General features: G+C 40.5%; 1 protein-coding gene across 11 annotated transcripts in view; it reads left to right on the top strand.

Moving 5' to 3' along the window:
• The window catches only part of GSAP (gamma-secretase activating protein), a 103864-nt gene extending 90557 nt beyond the window's left edge, over positions 1-13307 (top strand). For 4 of the 11 annotated variants that reach the window (XM_032276401.1, XM_032276403.1, XM_032276400.1 and 1 more), the window contains 8 exons: positions 845-940; positions 3352-3422; positions 3932-4026; positions 9671-9790; positions 10595-10656; positions 11900-12001; positions 12162-12261; positions 12649-12819. In XM_032276401.1, coding sequence (XP_032132292.1) covers positions 845-940; positions 3352-3422; positions 3932-4026; positions 9671-9790; positions 10595-10656; positions 11900-12001; positions 12162-12261; positions 12649-12740 — 738 coding nt within the window. In that variant the 3' untranslated portion in view covers positions 12741-12819. Of the gene's footprint in view, positions 1-844; positions 941-1043; positions 1996-3351; positions 3423-3931; positions 4027-9670; positions 9791-10594; positions 10657-11899; positions 12002-12161; positions 12262-12648 lie in introns of those variants that run through there. The other 7 variants (XM_032276404.1, XM_032276406.1, XM_032276405.1 and 4 more) reach the window with 5 other exon arrangements.
• The last annotated feature ends 5744 nt before the right edge of the window (positions 13308-19051 follow it).

Raw genomic sequence — 19051 nt, 5'->3', positions numbered from 1 at the left:
GCAAATTAATTGGTACATGCATGAGAGTGAATTGAAATAAGGTACCACTATGTCTTGGCCCTGAAGGTTGTGGACTAGTTTTTACTTGGGGTATTGTGATGTGAATCTGCTAAAATAGAAGATGTGTGCATGGGTGATATAAGCTGTACAACTCCCTTGGGCTGTTTATTGGCACAGACATTGCCCTGGCATCTTGCTCTTGCTGAATAGGATGTCTAGGCAAAAGAGAGAAGAGGAGGGAGAAAAGCAAAGGTGGGGAGGGCTGGGAATGCTAATGGTTGGCTGAGTGGGGAGGCCCAAGGGTGGTCCAAGTGAGTATAGAAACAAGCCTGTTTGGAGGCAAGGGCTGTGTTGAGGGTCTGTGGCCACTGTGTAGAGGGAAGTACCTGATAATTTCCTGTTTCCTCATGCCTCTGTCCTCCAAACACCCAAAACTGTTGCCCACATTGGCTCAGTCATTCTATGTATAGAGTTGTTTCAGTTAATCCCCAAGGGCTCCAGGAGCAGTAGACTTCAATCCTTTGGTAGATCCCAAAGCCTGTGACTTCTAAGTTGGTGACTTTCACTGTTGTCTTTGGAGGATTCTCATCAGAGTTAGAGCCTTACTCATAGTTGCTCACTGGGCTTTGGGTGAATCATAAGTAATACTTTTTTTTGGCAAATGTTGGGGACCCCTTTTTTATGCTTACCAGAGAACTATTGAGAGTTACGCATTTCTGTTGCTGGGACCTTCAGATCCAATATTTTTATATTGATCAGGAATGTTAATAAGTGGATCCAATTCAAACCAAGCCAGGTATGAATGGATAGGCTGTGACTTATTTAATGCATATGCTGTTTTCAGATGGTGTCTGAGCTAAAAGACCATTTTTTGAGACACCTACAGGGTGTAGAAAAGAAGAAAATTGAACAGATGGTTTTGGACTACATTTCAAAACTGGTTGGTCTTGCTTTTTGTTCTCTTCGTACCCCCCTTCACCCCACTCCCCATATAGTTGTCTAGTTGTGGTTCAGTGAACCCATATGTGTGTTTTTCAAACTAGATTTTTGGAGATCTTCTGTTCTTAAACCAGTATTTGGTGCTATGGATTGACAAAAGAGAAATTAGGACCATAAGCAAAGAGCATTTGGTTTGGAAAGTGATTTATTGCCCTCCCTTCAAACAGTGATTATACACCCATGGAAGCATAGGACAGTGAATTTAGTATGGTTGCCAGATGCTGATATCTCATCTTGGCAACTTCCAGCTCCTTATTAAACAGTAAGTGATGATTTCTCTACATGGAGGTTTATGCAGACATGAGAGAACTTGAACCTCAAATCTTAATTAGTTCCAGTGGCCCAACTAGGCCAGATTCTAGCTCACTTGTATGAACCCTACCACATGAGACTGAGATTGGCAGTTCCTTACCTGGTAGCCACTCACTGAAATTTTGTTACCCAGATTAGTAACACCACTCTGTGTGTAAATAGCAGTGATATGACTAGATTGAATTTTCTTTCTTGAGTCTTTCTTGAGTCTTTCAAAAAGCATATAGAGTTGAGGCCTGATCTTGCTCAGAATCTAGAAATAATGTTGGACAAATTCAAAAAACATTTGCACAGAAAGAAAGAACACTCCCTTATTTTTCCCAATGTGTTTAAGACCAGCATGCAGATAAACCAGGGTGTGAACATATATTTTTCCATTGAACTCTGGAAGATTTGTTAAATGTATTAGATATAATCCTGACAATTAGTTCAGGTTTAATTTTCAAGTTTTCTGCCTTTATTGCAGTCATTAGTGTTGCTTCTACATGATATATTTGAATTTCTGTACGAAGGTTTGAGTTTCATAGTTTTTAATATTTTAGGAGAGGTTAGTATTCTCATGTACTTACATTTATCATCAGGACATTGAATCTTTCTAAAGTCTCCTTCTCAATAGAACTGTACCAAGGAGCTCACTTTATGAACGTGTTACTGATCCTCTCCATGTTGACATTAACTTGCTTTATTTTTTTTTAAACTCACAACACACAGTAATTTAACACATCCACCTGTCACCTTTATTTCTGTTGACTTGAAATCTTACCTCCTATAGTGCTAAGAAGGTAGCATTTCCATTTCCATTCAAGCCTCATTTTTCTCCATAATCACGTAAGTTTTAACACTAGTTTGTGTTAACAGCCTGCAGAACTAATAGGCCCAGAAATGATACATATTAAGTTTCAGAAAACTCATGTCCCCGACTTTGACTCAGCAGTCACTGATTAAGGCCACATGTCCTTGTCCCTCCCCAGCAGCCACTAGTCATGCCTTTTGCTTCCCTCTAAGGAGAGTGGTGGGTATCCTTTCTAAAACATATCCATGGTGGCGCGTACCTGTAATCCCAGCTACTCAGGAGGCTGAGGCAGGAGAATTGCCTGAACCCAGGAGGTGGAGGTTGCGGTGAGCCAAGATCGTGCCATTGCACTCCAGCCTGGGTAACATGAGTGAAACTCCGTCTCAAAAAAAAAAAAAAAAAAAAAAACATATCCAAGGAAGTTGCTGCAGAACCTGATTATATTGGTTACATGTTAACTTATTGATTTCAGCCAAAGAGAAACTAAGGATCTGTATCAATGAGGATAGCATTTACCTGTGAGTCTATGGAGAGCCTTCTGCTTTGCCCCCTGTTCTTGGCCCACACAATGTGTGGTTCATGGCTGATAACAGCTCCATGGGGACTACTCTTCTGCTGGCAAACGTGTTGCAGAGTTAGAATGAGTTTTTGGATAAAGCTCTAAGACAAAGAAGGCTAGCTACTTTGGTTGATTAGTTTTAGTCAGTGTGCTAACCAATTCTTACAACAACCCTATTAAATATTTCCCCTCATTTTACACGTGAGGACACTGCAATTTGGAGAGAGTGTGTAACTTGTGTAGGGTTACACAACTAGGAACATATAGAATCTGGACTTGATATCAGTTTTACTCCACAGTTCATGCTAATGACCTCCATTCTGTGTCTCTTTTCTTCTGTCCGATGTTGGCCCTTGCATTGTGACAGGCCTAGAGCAAACCCTCTGGCACTTGACCTTCACTGATGGATGAAGGTCTGTAAGTGTGAGTGGTGGGGCCAGTTAGCTGGGCTGGGGAGGCTGAGCCAGGGCACTGGCTGCACAGACAGAGGATGCTCTGTTACATTCTGGTGCACATTTTCAGTCTTTCCATTTGGGGTTCAGTGCTTCAGAATTAACCTCAGAAAGGCTAGTTGTGTTTCTGGGCGCAGCCTGAATGCCAGCTGCCCTGAATGCTTATCTGAGCTGTGGAGGCCTAGTTGTGAGGGAAGGAATGAAGTAATGGTTAATGGACTGTCTTCACCCTCCAGCTGGATCTCATTTGCCACATCCTAGAAGCCAGTTGGAGGAAACATAATCTTCATTCCTGGGTTCTCCACTTGTACGCAAGTATTTCTCGCTTTTATCATGGTGTACAAAGAGTGGAAACAACTCTGTTTTAGTAAAACCCCTTTGAAATGTACTAGCTCAAATCGGTTCTCACCAGCTTCAACACCATCTAGCTTAATTTTATACTCAGCACTTAAAGTTATGCCCCCCTGCATGTGTACCTTTTAATGTACAATAAAAATTAAAAGTATGCCTCTGTTACTCTACCCATCGTCTTTCCCTGGCACATGCTTGGTGATGAGGGAGGGACAAATGAGCCCAATACTGCCAAGAAGGCAGTTGTACAGTCGGTACAGTGTATAACATATGTGCCTACTCTCTTGTTAAATTCTAGGCATTAGGCTGATGGTCACAGTCATTTATGGGGCTATCTGCAGGGCACAGCATTTCGTGATTAGCGTGAACCCCTGTGTAGTGCTCAAAGCCACTGCTTAGGGGTGTCACAGATGACTTCCTTGGCTGACATGCTTTTGGCTTTTTTTTTTTTTTTTTATAACCCAGCAATAGTCGTGGCAGTGCTGCTGAATTTGCAGTTTTTCATATCATGACCAGAATTTTGGAAGCTACAAACAGTTTGTTTTTACCTCTGCCTCCTGGTAAGTGTTGGCTCTTTTGTCCTTTGGTGTAATAAATTTATTTCTTCTTCATATGGGCCCTTGTCCTTGGTACATTTTAAGTGTGATGATGAGACTTGTATATGAGAAATTGTGTGTCTGGTATCACTGTGAGTGATGGGCCCTTAGGTTGGTCTCTGCTGACCAGAGCTCCTGTGACTACTAAACTATGTTGTAGCTTATTACTAACTTTAGGGAACCTATGCTTAACAGCATGCAGCTTTCTAGGATAATCTGAACCAGCAGAACTAATTTATAGAACTCTATCTCTGATGTCTCCAGGCCTAGTTTATCTGATTGAGATATCTGAAGGTGAACACTAGGAAGTGGGTCTGGCTTAATGCCAAGAATTGAACTGATTCTTAGGCATTTGGAAGGTAAAAATTTCCCCTTAGAATTTTTAAATAGGATCAAGTCAGGCCACAAAACACCCTTGGGAGATGTATATGCATTCATTCATTTAATTGGTCATGTGTTCATTTAGTCAACAAACATTTGTTGAGCAACTATGACATGAGAGGTAATGTGCTAGAAATTACAGCACAAAGATTAGGAAGAGACTAGGGATATACATAGAAATCAGTATCCATTATGAGAAATAAGCCCATTAGCTATAAACTATGTTGTGCTCATGAGTTCAGTTTTTAATTGTGTAACAACATTTAACCTGAGACCTACCCTCTTAACAAATTTTTAAATGCACAATACAGTATTGTTAAATATAGGTACAATGTTGTAGAGCAGATCTTTAGAGCTTACTCATCTTTGACAGCTGAAACTTTTTACCTGTTGAACAGCAATTCCCTGTCCTCCTATTCCCCAGCTACTTGGCAAGCACTGTTCTACCCTCTGTATCTAAGAGTCTGACTACTTTAGATATGTAAATGGAATCATGCAGTATTTGCCCTTCTGTGACTGGCTTTCTTCACTGAGCATAAAGACCTGCAGCTTCATCCATGTTGTCACATGGAGCAGGATTTCATTTTTTAAGGCTGAGTAATATAGTCCATTGTATATTCTACATTTTCTTCATCTGTCAGTGGACATTTAGGTTGTTTCCCTATCTTGGCTATTGTGAATAATGTGATAACCATGGGAGTATATACATATGTCTTCAGGATCCCGATTTCAATTCTTATGGATATTTACCCAGAAATGAGATTACTGGATCATATATTATTTTTTTTGAATTTTTTTGAGGAACCTCTGTACCATTTGCCACAGTGGCGATACCACTTTATGTTCCCACCAATAGTGTATAAGAGTCCGATTTCTCCACATTCTTGACAACACTTAGATTGTGGGTTTTTGCTAATAGCTAATCTGAGAGATGTGAGGTGACATCTCACTGCGGTTTTGATTTGCATTTCCCTGATGATTAGTGACGTTGAGCATATTTTCATTTAAGTGTTGGCCATTTGTCTGTAATCTTTGGAGAAATGTCTGTTCAAGTCCCTTGCTCATTTTTTAATCCAGTTGTTTCCTTGCTATTGAGGTTTGAGTTCTTTATATGTTTTAGAAATTAACTCCTTATTAGATATATGGTTTGCAAACATTTTTTTGTCATCCTGTAGGTTTTGCCTTTACTTTCTGGATTGTTTCCCTTGCTGTGCGAAAACCTTTTTGTTTGGTGTAGTCCCACTTATATATTTTTGCTTTCATTGTTTGTGCTTTGGACATCATATTCAAGGAATCATTGCCAAGACCAATGTCAAGAAGATTTACCTCTGTTTCTTCTAGGGGGTTTCTCAGTTTTGGGTCTTATGTTTAACATTATAATGCGTTTTGAGTTGAATTTTGTTTATGGTTAAGATAAAGGTCCCATTTCATTCTTTTGCATGTGGACAGTCAGCTTTTCCAACACCATTTATCAGAGATGTGATCCTTTCCCCATTATGTGTTCTTGGTGCTTTTGAAGATTAGCTACCTGTATATGAATGGTGGGTGTATTATTGCATATAAGTTCTAATGAATGTTAAACTTTGATTGCTGTAATTACATATCAGCTGATTTTTAGTTACTTCATATATATCCATCCATTCATCATTAGTTCATTCATTTTAGGCCAACGTATATATGATAACCATTTTGTGCCAGGTACTGTTCAAAGTACACACAAATTTGCAAACTTAATTTTCATAACATTCATAACTGGTAGAAACTTGAATTGGACTGCATTAAAAAGTCAGTAGCCCACCATTTTTTAGCCAGCAAAAATGGCACATGTAGTTCAACTTAACATTGTTCCCATTTTATAGATGGTGAAACTGAGGCCAGAAAGATTAAGTAATTTGCCTAAAGTCACATGGCTATTAAGTGACAGGGCTGATATTCTAATCCAGGCAGTCTGACTCCAAAATCCATGCTGCTTCTTGAATTTTATATTGCCGTTGAATTAGTTGATGTTGAAACATGGGCTATTTATGGGCCTAAAGAATCCCTACAGCGTATGCTTTTCTGTATTTATGATATATCTGATACGATTTGGAATCCTTCTTTCTTCCTCCATCCATCACCTTATTTAATGTCTCTCTGTAGCGGCAGTACAAAAGGAGTTGAAAGTGACCATTCATGAGGGGAATGGATCATTTAAAATTATCCCAGTGGAATATGAGTTATAAGGTATACCCTAGAAAGAGTGAAGGATTTTAGGAAAACTACTTTTGTGGCTTAAATTCTTAATTGTTGTAAACACAAAAATATTGGTAGGGAAATCGATGGACAGTTTCAGATTTGTTCATTATGGATATTCAAGCTCCTTTTGAAAATAAATGAAACTGACTTACTGCGGACATTTTTATGCCTGGAGATCATAAAATCCACTTCCTACCCAGCTCACATTCCTTCACAGGGATAAGGAAGGAAAACATAGAAAAATGTTATCCATAGTGATCGAGAATTATTGTAAGTAGACCTAGGGTTCATGTCTGTGGATCAGGTAAGGAAAAGCTGTTTCTCTCTCCTTTGCTCTTAAATATTTATTTCCATTATGTGACATGGAAATATAGGGGGGAAGTGACACTGGATCATGTGTGTGCATGTGCATGCCTGTGTGTATGAATTCAGGGTGTTTCTACATGCACATGTGTAAGTGTGCTTGCTTTCCAGGCCTATTGGACTAATGAGGACTATTTGAGTTACAAGTGTCAGAGGCTTGTAACGTGAATTGGTTAAAGTTAAGAGGACCACAAGAAGGATGTCATAGTTTAGAGCTAGGGCATTTGCTTTTAAAAAAAGGAACTGTATTGCACTTGCTGGCTAGAGGAGGCCAGGAGCCCTGGAAGATGAGGACTAAAGTTGGGTGGAGCTGATGACTAATAATAGCCAATTTGCTCTGTTGCTCAGAGCTGACGCACAGAGGCCAAGAACGGGTCCCTGAACTTGAGACTGTGCCCTGGGGATAGAGGATGAAGAGTCATCAGGGATCTTTAGGATATGAGCACAGGGCTGGAGAGGGAAATTTGAATCCAGAAAATTAATAAGATCAATAATCTAGTGTAAACTTTTCTTCAGAAATAATTTTATAACTTTGTTTTACTAAGAGGGTTTTGTGAAGAATTTCTAAATCCATTTGAAAAATCTTGTTGTTAATTAACTAGTAAAATAGTGGAGTTTTTTTGGACTCAGGGAAGCTAGTGCACTCATCCTGTTGTCAGCCCATTAACACATGCTTGTGGGCAGAGCCTGTACTTCATCTGACCCTTGATGTTACAAGGACTTAGGACTGTGCCCCACGGCTTGTGATTCATGTGTTTAGAGAAAATCCCATGATTTCTCTGAATCCAAGCCCTGCTCGTTGTGCTTCATCCTTCTGTCATGTATCTTCCCAAAAGTAGGCTATGATTCTTCTGTCATTCCCACATTCAATCAGTTGCAAAGCCTGTACATGTTACTGGGTCTCCTTGATTCAGTGCCTCCATTACCTCTTATCCATGTTCAGGCAATAGCTTCTCTATAGTTCTTCATACCTCTGTAGCAAATTGCTATCCCAGCTCATTCTTTGCCTGTTGCCGTATTAATGTCCCAATGATAAATCTTCTTTCTGTCGTGCTTAAAAACTTTTATTGCCTCCCCAAAGTCTCTCAAGTTAATAGATTCCTCTCATTAAGCATTCAAGCCCTGTCACCAGCACTCATAGCATACAGCTAGTCACATTTTAAAAAATGTATATTTATTTTTTTAATTGTCTGCCTCCCCGACCAGACTGCAAGGTGTACAGAAGCAGCAATTGTGCCTATTTTGCTTATTTTTGTACTTCTAACCCCTTGCCAGGTGTGTGGAAGGGATGTGCTGAGTAAATTAGCATTTCCAACCTTACCTCTTAATCATTCTCCTCTAATATGATTCCAACCCAGCTAGATCATTTACTGTTTTCTGAATGTGCCCTATACTTTCTCATCTTTGGGCCTCTGTTCATGTTCTATTAACACAGCTGTGATGTTATGGTTAAAAGCCTGTGCTATGATCATACGATTGACGCAAATTTCAGTCTACAACTTACTGTTTATGTGATCCTGGGCAACTTTCTTAGCTTCTGTGAATCTTGGCTTTTGGCTTTTCCATTTATGAAACAGGAATCTGGTAATTCCCACCCCGTAGTTTTGTATGAGGATCAAATGAGCCAGTACACAGCTTGAAAGCCTTAGTACATGTCCAGTATAGGTCACTATTGTCACATTGCATGCTAGGCTCTTCACAGACCTGGCTCTAGTTCTCAAAGGAATATGGGAACTGGAGAGTATCCTGTGGGAAAGGTACTGGGGGTTTCATTTTAGAGATGAAGCAATGGAGGCTCAGAAAGGCTCAGCTGCCTGCAGCTGGTAAGTAATACAGCAGGATTCCGGCCTAGGGCTGCTCATGCCAAACCTGGTTTTTTCTACCGTCCTCACTCATAAGAATTGTATTTATCCTTTGAAACTCCCCACAAATGCCATCACTTCCAAAAGAGCTGTTCTGATTCTCTCCTGGTCTGATACCGTCTCTCATGCATGCTGTTTTTGTCTTTTTGTCAGTAGTAGTACACTTAGAAATCAGGGTCTGTGTGGGTAGCTCTGCCCATGAGACAGGCTTGAGAGAGTGCCTACCTCTCAACTGAATTCCTATAAATTTACTATTTGGCCATATTGTTTTAATTATTTCTTTTCTATACTTTAGTCCAAGTAGACCCTAAAAGCCTTTCTCTATACTCAGAGATCAGCCATATGAACTAATTCCCTTCTGGTCCAAATTTGTTTCCCTTCAGCAAAATGGTCCTCATCCCAACAACCTTTTAGTCTGGACCTATAAAGTCTGAAGTGCTTCTGTACTCTTTTGCTATCTTACTGTAGAATCACAAACATATCAATCTCTAAAACCATTTTTCATTGAGCAGACCTTGCTCTCTTTTTGCATAGGAAGGGACCCAAGAAGGGAATATACACTTACTGGAAACTTACTATAGACCCAGCACGATTTTTAATTATGAATAATACAGAGAAGGAAACTTGGACCTTGTTTTCAAGAAATTTAGTTGGTTCCAGGCACCAAGCACTGAACTAAGTGCTTTATTAACATGATCTAATCCATTCCCTGGGGGCTGCTGGAGATGTTGGCTGACTGCATTTACCCTCCGGATCTCTCATCCTAGGTTTTCATACTCTGCACACCATCCTCGGGGTCCACTGTCTCCCTTTGCACAACCTGCTGCATTGCATTGACAGTGGAGTGTTGCTTCTCACTGAAACAGCGGTCACAAGGCTCATGAAAGGTAAGAGGCCCTGAGTTTGCCAGAGTGTTAGTTCCAGTCTGCGCATCACCAAGGCTAGCTTCTTGGGTGTGCAACCTGTGTGGTCACAAAGAGCCCGACTACACTCAGAGGAATCTCCTGCTCAGTTTAATGCTGTATTACATCTTGAAATTCTTGGTAATATTTGAACAAGGGCTTGCTCATGTTTATTTTGTGTTGAGCCTCACAGATTATACAAGCTGGTCCTGTGAGCACAATCCATTCCCTGTAATCATCCTTTGGGCCAATTTAAAGTGTCTTAGCCCTTCAAGGGGTCCCAAGGGACTTTTCAATCAACATACAACTATTAGATTCCTTTTCTGTGCAAGAGGGCACTTGAGGCTAGGAGTCTCCACAGGTTCATTTCTCAAGACTTTCAGCTGATTAACTCTGTCATCTCAAGGTTAGATTAGAAATGCAAGAAAATTGTAGAGAGAAGCAATGTTTATATGAATTTGAACTTGTTTGTAGTATAATCATTCATATTATTCAATTATGATATTTTCAGATGATTTTTCTTAATATATGAAAGCATTTGTCATTCCTCAAGGTACCTTCTGTTGTTAGTCAATAAAATTGCTTTGCACCTGGCAGCCTGTTATAGAAAAATCTATTTTTATTCAGAGAGTCACAGAGTAAAATTTCCAAAATACTGTTAGATTAGCTTGAGGCTACAAAGTTGGGGTATATATTGTGTCAAGATGAACCACTCAACTATTAATGTTAACTTGCTGAAGTATCAAAATGGGTATTTGTTTAATTTGCCAATCTCTAACTTTCTTGCAGATCTGGACAATACAGAGAAAAATGAAAAATTGAAATTCAGTATCATTGTGCGGCTTCCTCCGGTAATTCTGAATTAGATTTTAGTTTTTCCCTAAGCTTTGGCATGACCTTCCTTCAATTCCTTCTTGCAAGAAGAGCATTTACTTACTTTGGGTTAAAGTCAATTGAATCATTTCACTTTTCAATGCTTCCAAGGAATCCCACTCGTCCCCAGCACTCTGTCAGCTGGTTCCCACTGGGCCTACAAAGCACTTGCTCCTCTGGCTCTGCACTGCCTTGGCACAGTCCAGTGAGAACGTTAAGCCATTTTCGCTTCTTAGGAAACCACACTAATATTTACATCTGAGTCTGAGAGGAGGGAGAGGGGAAACATGCTGTTGGCATTTAAACAGATACATTTGAATCAGGTGAGGAAAGAAGATTCTAGAACTGTATTTCCCCTTACTGCCTTTCTACCGTAGTAGAAAAACATTCCTAGGTCAAAGGAAGAATGAGAAACACAAAGGGAAAGAGCTTTAAAGGCATTCATTTTGTGTGTGTGTGTGTGTGTGTGTGTGTGTGTGTGTGAGGAAATATTAACTCTCAGAGTCAGAGATACTATGAAAATATGAAATTCCACAGCAAGGTCTTCCAAGCCTCTAACTCTGCAAATTTCCTGACCTGAATAGTCTTAGCCAGCTCCATCTGCTGTTTACACGCCTTGCTCATTTGCACCTCTGGCACGGTCCTCTCACCACGGAGATCTTGTTGCCTTTCTGGACCTAATCACCCTGCTCTGTGATAGCCCTTCCCCCACTCACAGGCTTACTGAAGCAAAGGCAAGAATAGAAAACAAAGCATATTTTCCATAGCTAGATCTCTCTGGGGAACATCGCTGAATATTTAGTTTGGGCTCCCAATTTGATTATTTCCTCAACACTCTTAGGGAAGTGAAATTTTCTAGGCAAGACAATGGCAGAGAAGTTGATATAAACATGCCTCCACCCTTTAGTTTCCTGTGAAAACATCACGGAGTTTGCATGCCCATCTCCGGTTTTGAAGAGCAGTGGATAAACTCCATTTCGGTAAAAGGGTTTGGCAACATCAATGTATAAACCACTTTCCTCATTGTAGCATTTGAGGGAGTATTTGCTCCTAGAAACTTCATAGGAACATGGCATTTCTCCAAGGGTCCTTAAGTGCCTGTCTTTTAGACTAACCAGTTACGTTGGAATAATACTTTCAAAATTATGAATAGATACAAGGTATGCTTACTTAATGCAGTATTCAGTATATTCTCTACATATTTTTCAATTTGCATAATAGCTTATTGGTCAGAAGATCTGTAGACTTTGGGATCATCCTATGAGTTCTAACATCATTTCACGGAACCATGTGATGCGACTGCTTCAGAACTATAAGAAACAGGTGAGTTTCTCTGAAAGCACAGCCAACTAAATGTTTTTTAGGATCCTATTTGCCCATGACAACATATCTATATGGACAAAAATTATAATTCTTACACTTTTTTATAAAACTGTGCTTATTGTGGAGAACCGGCTTAAACCAGAAGTGGTTTCCCTTTTAGCCTCGGAATTCTATGATTGACAAGTCATCGTTCAGTTTAGAATTTCTGCCTCTCAACTACTTCATTGAAATTCTAACAGATATAGAGTCCACCAATCAAGGTAATTTACTCCACTGTTCTCAGGGTCCTCCCACTTTTCTCTTGACATCAGTCCTTCCCTATTCACTTCTGTGAACTGTTTTCTTTCCAAAATTCTTTTAACATACAAGTAGGTCCTTATAGGAATTGGTTTACATTAGCAGCACACAGTTTACTACCTAAATTACCAAATAATCACCTCTGAAGTTTTAAAAGAGTTAAGAGGTTTAAAGCCCATTTGGGTGATGCACATGTTCTTGGTGCTGAAATTTAATCTTAAGAACACATTTTCAAAAAAAATCATTTTACTAAAATATAATTAAGATTTTAATGAGCTGTGAGTACAAAGTTATAAATGTTTCATGGCTTGGTAGTAACCCTTCTTCCCTGCCCCCTATTTTTTTTCCAGCCCTGTATCCTGTTGAACGACATGACAATGTGGATGCAGAATTTGTAGAGGAAGCAGCTCTGAAACACACCACAATGCTTTTAGGCTTATGAAAAAGAAAACGCAATTGGATCTGCTGCTGCTATTTAATCTTGCTCATTAACCTTACTCCTGTAGAGAATTCTTTAGCAATATTTAAAATTGGTAACAAAACAAGAAATTATTTAGCCATCTGATTTTCAGTTTGGTACTTGTTGAGACAGAACTGTAACTGCTGTACCACATTCCAATTTTGAATAGCCATTGAGCAATCAAGTGTAGAGAAATGATAAATGGCCTAAGCAGGCATACCGTGGCATCAATGATGCTCTTCCTAGTAGCTTAAGAGGCTACAAGCTAGTTTCTGTTGCACTCTGAAATAAAATACGCTTTAAAAAAAGCTAGATGTGTCATTGAAATAAGCAGAAAAATTAAATGTTGCGTAAGAACACTATTTGGAAAGAGGTTCCTTTTAATAACTGAATTTGTACTAAATTTGCCATGTCCAGCACAGAATAATTTGTACGTAGTATTTACAGCAGGATTTGTCTTTGTGTATTCAGATGAAATGTATTTAATTTTTTTATATTTATAAAAGTTTGATTTATGAATATTTTGTCATTAAAAAACCTGAAAACAAAGTTTTGGCCTGACTTTCCCTGTTTTTTGAATGTAGTCTTTTTATGAAAGCCAAGAATCATGACTCAATGAACATTTTTTTTTTTTTTGCTTCTCTATAGTGATTTCATTCTGACCCATAAAATAAGAGTTGCAGCCCAATGGCAGCCCACAACCCTTTGCTTTTCTGTCTTCAGCCTGAACTCATGAGATGAGATTTTAATGATTGATTATAGATATCATTAGCTGGTATGATCATTCAACTTCCTGTCTAAAATCAATCATCATTGTGTTCTAAAAATTGTCCTCTCTTTCTTACAGAATTACACCCCCCACCTTTTTTTTTTGAGACAGAGTCTTGCTCTGTCGACAGGCTGGAGTGCAGTGGTGCAATCTCAGCTCACTGCAACCTCTGCCTCCCGGGTTCAAGCAATTCCCCAGCCTCAGCCTCCCGAGTAGCTGGGACTACAGGATTGTGCCACCATACCCAGCTAATTTTTGTATTTTTAGTAGAGACGGGGTTTCACCATGTTGGCCAGGATGGCCTCAATCCCTTGACCTCGTGATCCGCCTGCCTCGTCCTCCCAAAGTGCTGGGATTACAGGCATGAGCCACCACACCCGGCTATAGAATTAAGCCTTTTTGGTCAAATACTTCATGGCCATCAATACTCAAAATCTTGGAGCCAAATCAATGCAATGCTGATTCTTTCTCTCGATAAGGTCATTATCTTTCAATCCCTAATTTCATTCATTTATTTGCATACCTGGATTGTTTTAGTTGCTCCCTAAGGTCTAAATTTATCTGAAACATACTTAAGAAACACTAGTTTGATCTGGTCACTCTGCTCATAATCCTTCAATAACTTGCCATTCATTGTAGGATAAAATTCAAACTCCTTGACATTAGCAGTTCACTATTCACTACCTAAATTACCAGATAATCACCTCTGAAGTCCCAAAGTCCTGCTCTGTATGATATGAACATTTTCTTCCAGCCATGCCAGTTATCTGGGCCTTGAACACAATTCTTGTCTTAGTTCCAAGCCTTTGTTAGGTTATTTCCCACCTAAGACCCAGATTCCCTCTTGTCTCTCAAAATCTTATTCATGCTTAAGGGTCAGATAAACAGTTCTGTCATCCAGGCCATTCTAGCATATGGTGCCATCTTCCTTCTGAGCCAGTAGCATGCATTGTAATATTTATGCATCCCTCCCTTTGTGATATTTTTCCATTCTTAGGTTGTTCAAACTTCCTATGTGTGTATTTTTGAATCCCTAATGAGGTTACTGATTCCTACAGTACAGCAACTGTGTTTAAGTATGCAATATTGTTATCAAAGGCACTCCCTAGTAATTACTTTATAATGACTCACCATGCCATCAGGTTAGATTTAGGACTGATAGAGTTTTGAACCTGGCAGGATTGGGACTTTGAACAGATGTTTAGTAAAATAAAGGGACAGAATATTTCTCACTCCCAGAGTTGGGAAATAAAATTCCTAACAGCTATCAGTAGGAAATAAAGATATTTTGACCCCCTTCCCTCCAGAAACACCCCTGGTCCAGCTAAATAGGCAGCAATGTCATGGGCTTGAGAAATAGTCCTGTGCCCACCCCTGGCAAATATACCCCCAAGCTGGCTGAGCAGCTGTGTACCCACAAACTGGACCTGAGAAATAGCCCCATGGACTACCTCTAATACACATGATCCCAGGCTAGCTGAGAAACCTTGCACCCACATCCTGGGCTTGAGAAAGAGCTCAATGGTTTGCCCCCAGGCTGGCTGAGGAGCTATGTGCCTGTGTCCTTAGCCAGAGAAACAGTCCCATGGAATCACCCTCAGCACATACCCAGGCCAGCTGAGATGCTGTGTGACCATGTCCCAGGCCTGAGAAACAGCACTGTGAGTTGGCCCTACCCAACATGCCTCCAGGCCAGCTGAGCAGCTGTAGGTCTGCATACCATGCCTGAAAAACAGCCCCATGAGCTACACCTCGTAGGCACACATCCAGGCCTGCCAAGCAGACTTGTACCTGTGCCCTAGGCCTGATAAACAGCCCTGTGGGCCACTCTCAGCAAATGTGCCCCCAGGCCAACTATACAGCCTTGTGCCTGCATTCTAGTTCTGAGAAACAGCCCCATGGGCTGCCCCTGGCAGACACATCCCTTGGCTGACTGAACAACCACATGCCCATGTTCCTAGCCTAAGTAAAAGCTCTGTGGCTCCAACTCCAGCAAGCCAGACTCCAAGTTGGCTAATTAACCATGTGCATGCATCTAGCCTCAACTTGCAAAATAGCCTGGTGAGCCCACTTCAATTGCCACAAACTTTCTCAGCCTAGGCTCCTGAGAAACATCACTAATGTGGACTGCAGCTGAAGAAATGTTATAGATAGTACACTACTCCATCCAGCTGAAACAAATGCACTGCACTGAACTGACACCCCACAACTCATTCATACAAATAAGTCTTTCCCTATGAAACCTATTCCATAAAATTTCTATGCACCTGATAGAAGAGCTGACTTTTCCACCAGATGCATAGAAATCAATGTAGGGACCTATCAAACATGAAAAAGCAAGGAAACATGACATCTTCAAAGGAAAACAACTCTCCAGTAACCAACCCCAATTATAACAAAATATAGGAAATGCAAAAAAAAAATCAAAATAATAATCCTAAGGAAACTCAGCTTCAAGAGAATACAGATAGATAATTCAACAAAATCAGGAAAACAATTCATGATTTGAGAAATCCAATGAAGAGGTATAGAATCAAATCCTGCAGCTGAAGGATTCAATGAATGAAATAGATGCAGTTGAGAGCTGCAACAACAGACTAAACCAAGCAGAAGAAAGAAAGAATTTCTAAACTTCAAGACAATTTTGAAATAATATGGGCAGACAAGAAAGAATGAAAAAAGAATGAAGAAAGCCTATAGGATTCACAGAATACCATTAAGTGAACAAATAGTCATTTTATTTTTTTATAGGAAAAAAAAACATGCAAAACTAGCAAACTCATCAGTAGAGCCGATACACAAAAAAGAAAAAGGAATCAAACCTTATTACTATAGAAAACCACTTACCCACAAAAGTAAATAAGAGGAAGTAAGGGACAAAGGATATACAAAACAACCAGAAAACAATAAAATGACAGGAGTAAGTCCTCGCCTGTCATTAATAACCTAGAATATAAATGGATTAAATCTTCCATTTAAAATATACAGAGTCAGCAGGTGGATCATGGCGACCAGGATGCAGGACTAGATTGCAGCTATGGAAGAGCAGCATGCGGAGGTGTGCATTGTGAGTTTTGGCTCCAGATTGACTCTAAGAACAGACCAGCAATCCTGAGGCCCTCAGAAGGAAGCAGACTGCTCCTGCAGGACCCAAGAGACACTGCAAATACTGTGAGTGCCCCAACTTCAGAAGTGGGAAAGGTAGACCCTTCTCTCCTGGATACCGCCTTTCCCCCACTGGAGAAGCTGAAGGTCTGTTTGTGGGAGAAGTTCATGACCTTACCTGGAACTGAGTCAAGTTAGAGAGCTGAGCTGAGTGAAATACAGGGATAGAGGAAGCAGCAGAAAGGCACTGGGGGCGCACTGGATCCCCAAGCAGCCCATTCCCGCCTGGCACCACAGGGTTCCATCAGGAGGGAAGCCAGAAGAGCAGGGGGTAAGACTCCACAGGGTGAAGGACTTCTCTAGCTGAACTTTGTAACAATTTGCACGGGGCCAGAAGCCTCCTTGCCAGAACTCAGGGGAGGGCGTGAATCCCACTTGCAGACTTTGCAGGTGGGAAAAGAACTAAAACCCTTTTCTTTTGCAGCTGGGAGGCCGAAAGCCTTGGTCAAGTTTTCAAGCCTGACTTGCCCTCCACCTGGAAACAGACTTGGGGCTATTGGTGGGGGATATGGTGGGAGTGAGAGCGGCCCTTTGGTTTGTGTGGGAGCTGGGTGAGGCCAATGACTACCAGCTTTCCCTCACTTCCCTGACAACCCGCATCACTCGGCAGAGGCAGCCATAATCCTCCTAGGTACACAACTCCAGTGACATAGGAATCTCACCCCCTCCACCACAAGCAAGACCTGCCCAAGCAGAGTCTGAGCTTAGACACACCTAGCCCCGCCCCCACCTGATGGTCCTTCCCTAACCATCCTGGTAGTAGAAGACAAAGGACATATAATCTTGGGAGTTGTAGGGCCATGGCCACTGCCACTGCCAGTTCCTTTCCACACTACTATAGCTGATGCTTTCTGAAGAGTGCCACCTCCTGGCAGGAGGCCAACCAGCACAAATATAGAGCATTAAACCACCAAACCTAAGGACCCTCAGAGTCTATTTTACCCTTAGCCACCTCCACCAGAACAAGCGGTGGTATCCATGGCTGAGAGACCCATAGACAGTTCACATCACAGGATTCTGTGCAGAAACCCCCAGTACCAGCCTGGATCCAGGTAGACTGACTACATGGCTAGACCCAGAACAGTGACAACAATCACTGCAGCTTGGCTCACAGTAGGCCACATCCATAGCAAAAGGGGGAGAGTACTACATCAAGGGAACACCCTGAGGGACAAAAAAATTTGACCAATAGCCTTCAGCCCTAGAACTTCCCTCTGACAGAGCCTACCCAAATAAGAAGGAACTAAAAAAACGACCCTGGTAATATGACAAAACAAGGCTTGTCAGCAACCTCCCCCCCCAAAATCACATTAGTTCACCAGCAATGGATCCAAACCAAGAAGAAATCCCTGATTTACCTGAAAAAGAATTCAGGAGGTTAGTTATTAAGCTAATCAGGAGGGACCAGAGAAAGGTGAAGCCCAATGCAAGGAAATCCAAAAATGATACAAAAAGTGAAGGGAGAAATATTCAATGAAATAGATAGCTTAAAGAAAAAACAATAAAAATTTCAGGAAACTTTGGACACACTTTTAGAAATGCAAAATGCTCTGGAAAGTTTCAGCAATAGAATTGATCAAGTAGAAGAAAGAAATTCAGAGCTCGAAGACAAGGCCTTCAAATTAACCCAATCCAATGGAGAGAAAGAAAAAATAACAAAATATGAACAAAGCCTCCAAGAAGTCTGGGATTATGTTAAATGACCAAACTTAAGAATAATCAGTGTTCCTGAGGAAGAAGACAATTATAAAAGCTTGGAAAACATATTTGGGGAAATAATCAAGGAAAACTTCCCTGGTCTTGCTGAAGACCTACACATGCAAATACAAGAATTACAATGAACACCTGGGAAATTCTTCACAAAAAGATCTTTGCCTAGGCACACTGTCATCAGGTTATCCAAAGTTAAGATGAAGGAAAGATTCTTAAGACCTGTGAGACAGAAGCACCAGGTAATCTATAGAGGGAAACCTGTCAGATTAACAGCAGATTTCTCCACAGAAACCCTACAAGCTAGAAGGGATTGGGGGTCCTATCTTCAACCTCCTTGAACAAAAGATGTATCAGCCAAGAATTTTGTATCCAGCAAACCTAAGCATCATATATGAAAGAAAGATAGTCATTTTCAAACAAACAAATGCTGAGAGAATTTGCCATTACCAAGCCACCACTACAAGAGCTGCTAAAAGGAGCTCTAAATGTTGAGACACATCCTGGAAACACATTTAAAAAAATCTCATTAAAGCATAAATCACACAAGACCTATAAAATAAAAATATAAGTTAAAAAACAAAACAAAAACAAACAAAAATACACAGACAACAAAGAATATGAATGCAATGGTACTTCACATTTCAAT

This window comes from Sapajus apella, unplaced genomic scaffold, assembly GCF_009761245.1.
Source record: "Sapajus apella isolate SASKATOON/1434 unplaced genomic scaffold, GSC_monkey_1.0 scaffold7, whole genome shotgun sequence".
NCBI classification, from domain to species: domain Eukaryota; kingdom Metazoa; phylum Chordata; class Mammalia; order Primates; family Cebidae; genus Sapajus; species Sapajus apella.
The sequence above is the reverse complement of the archived record's forward strand: the minus strand, read 5'-3'. Positions and strand labels throughout refer to the sequence as shown.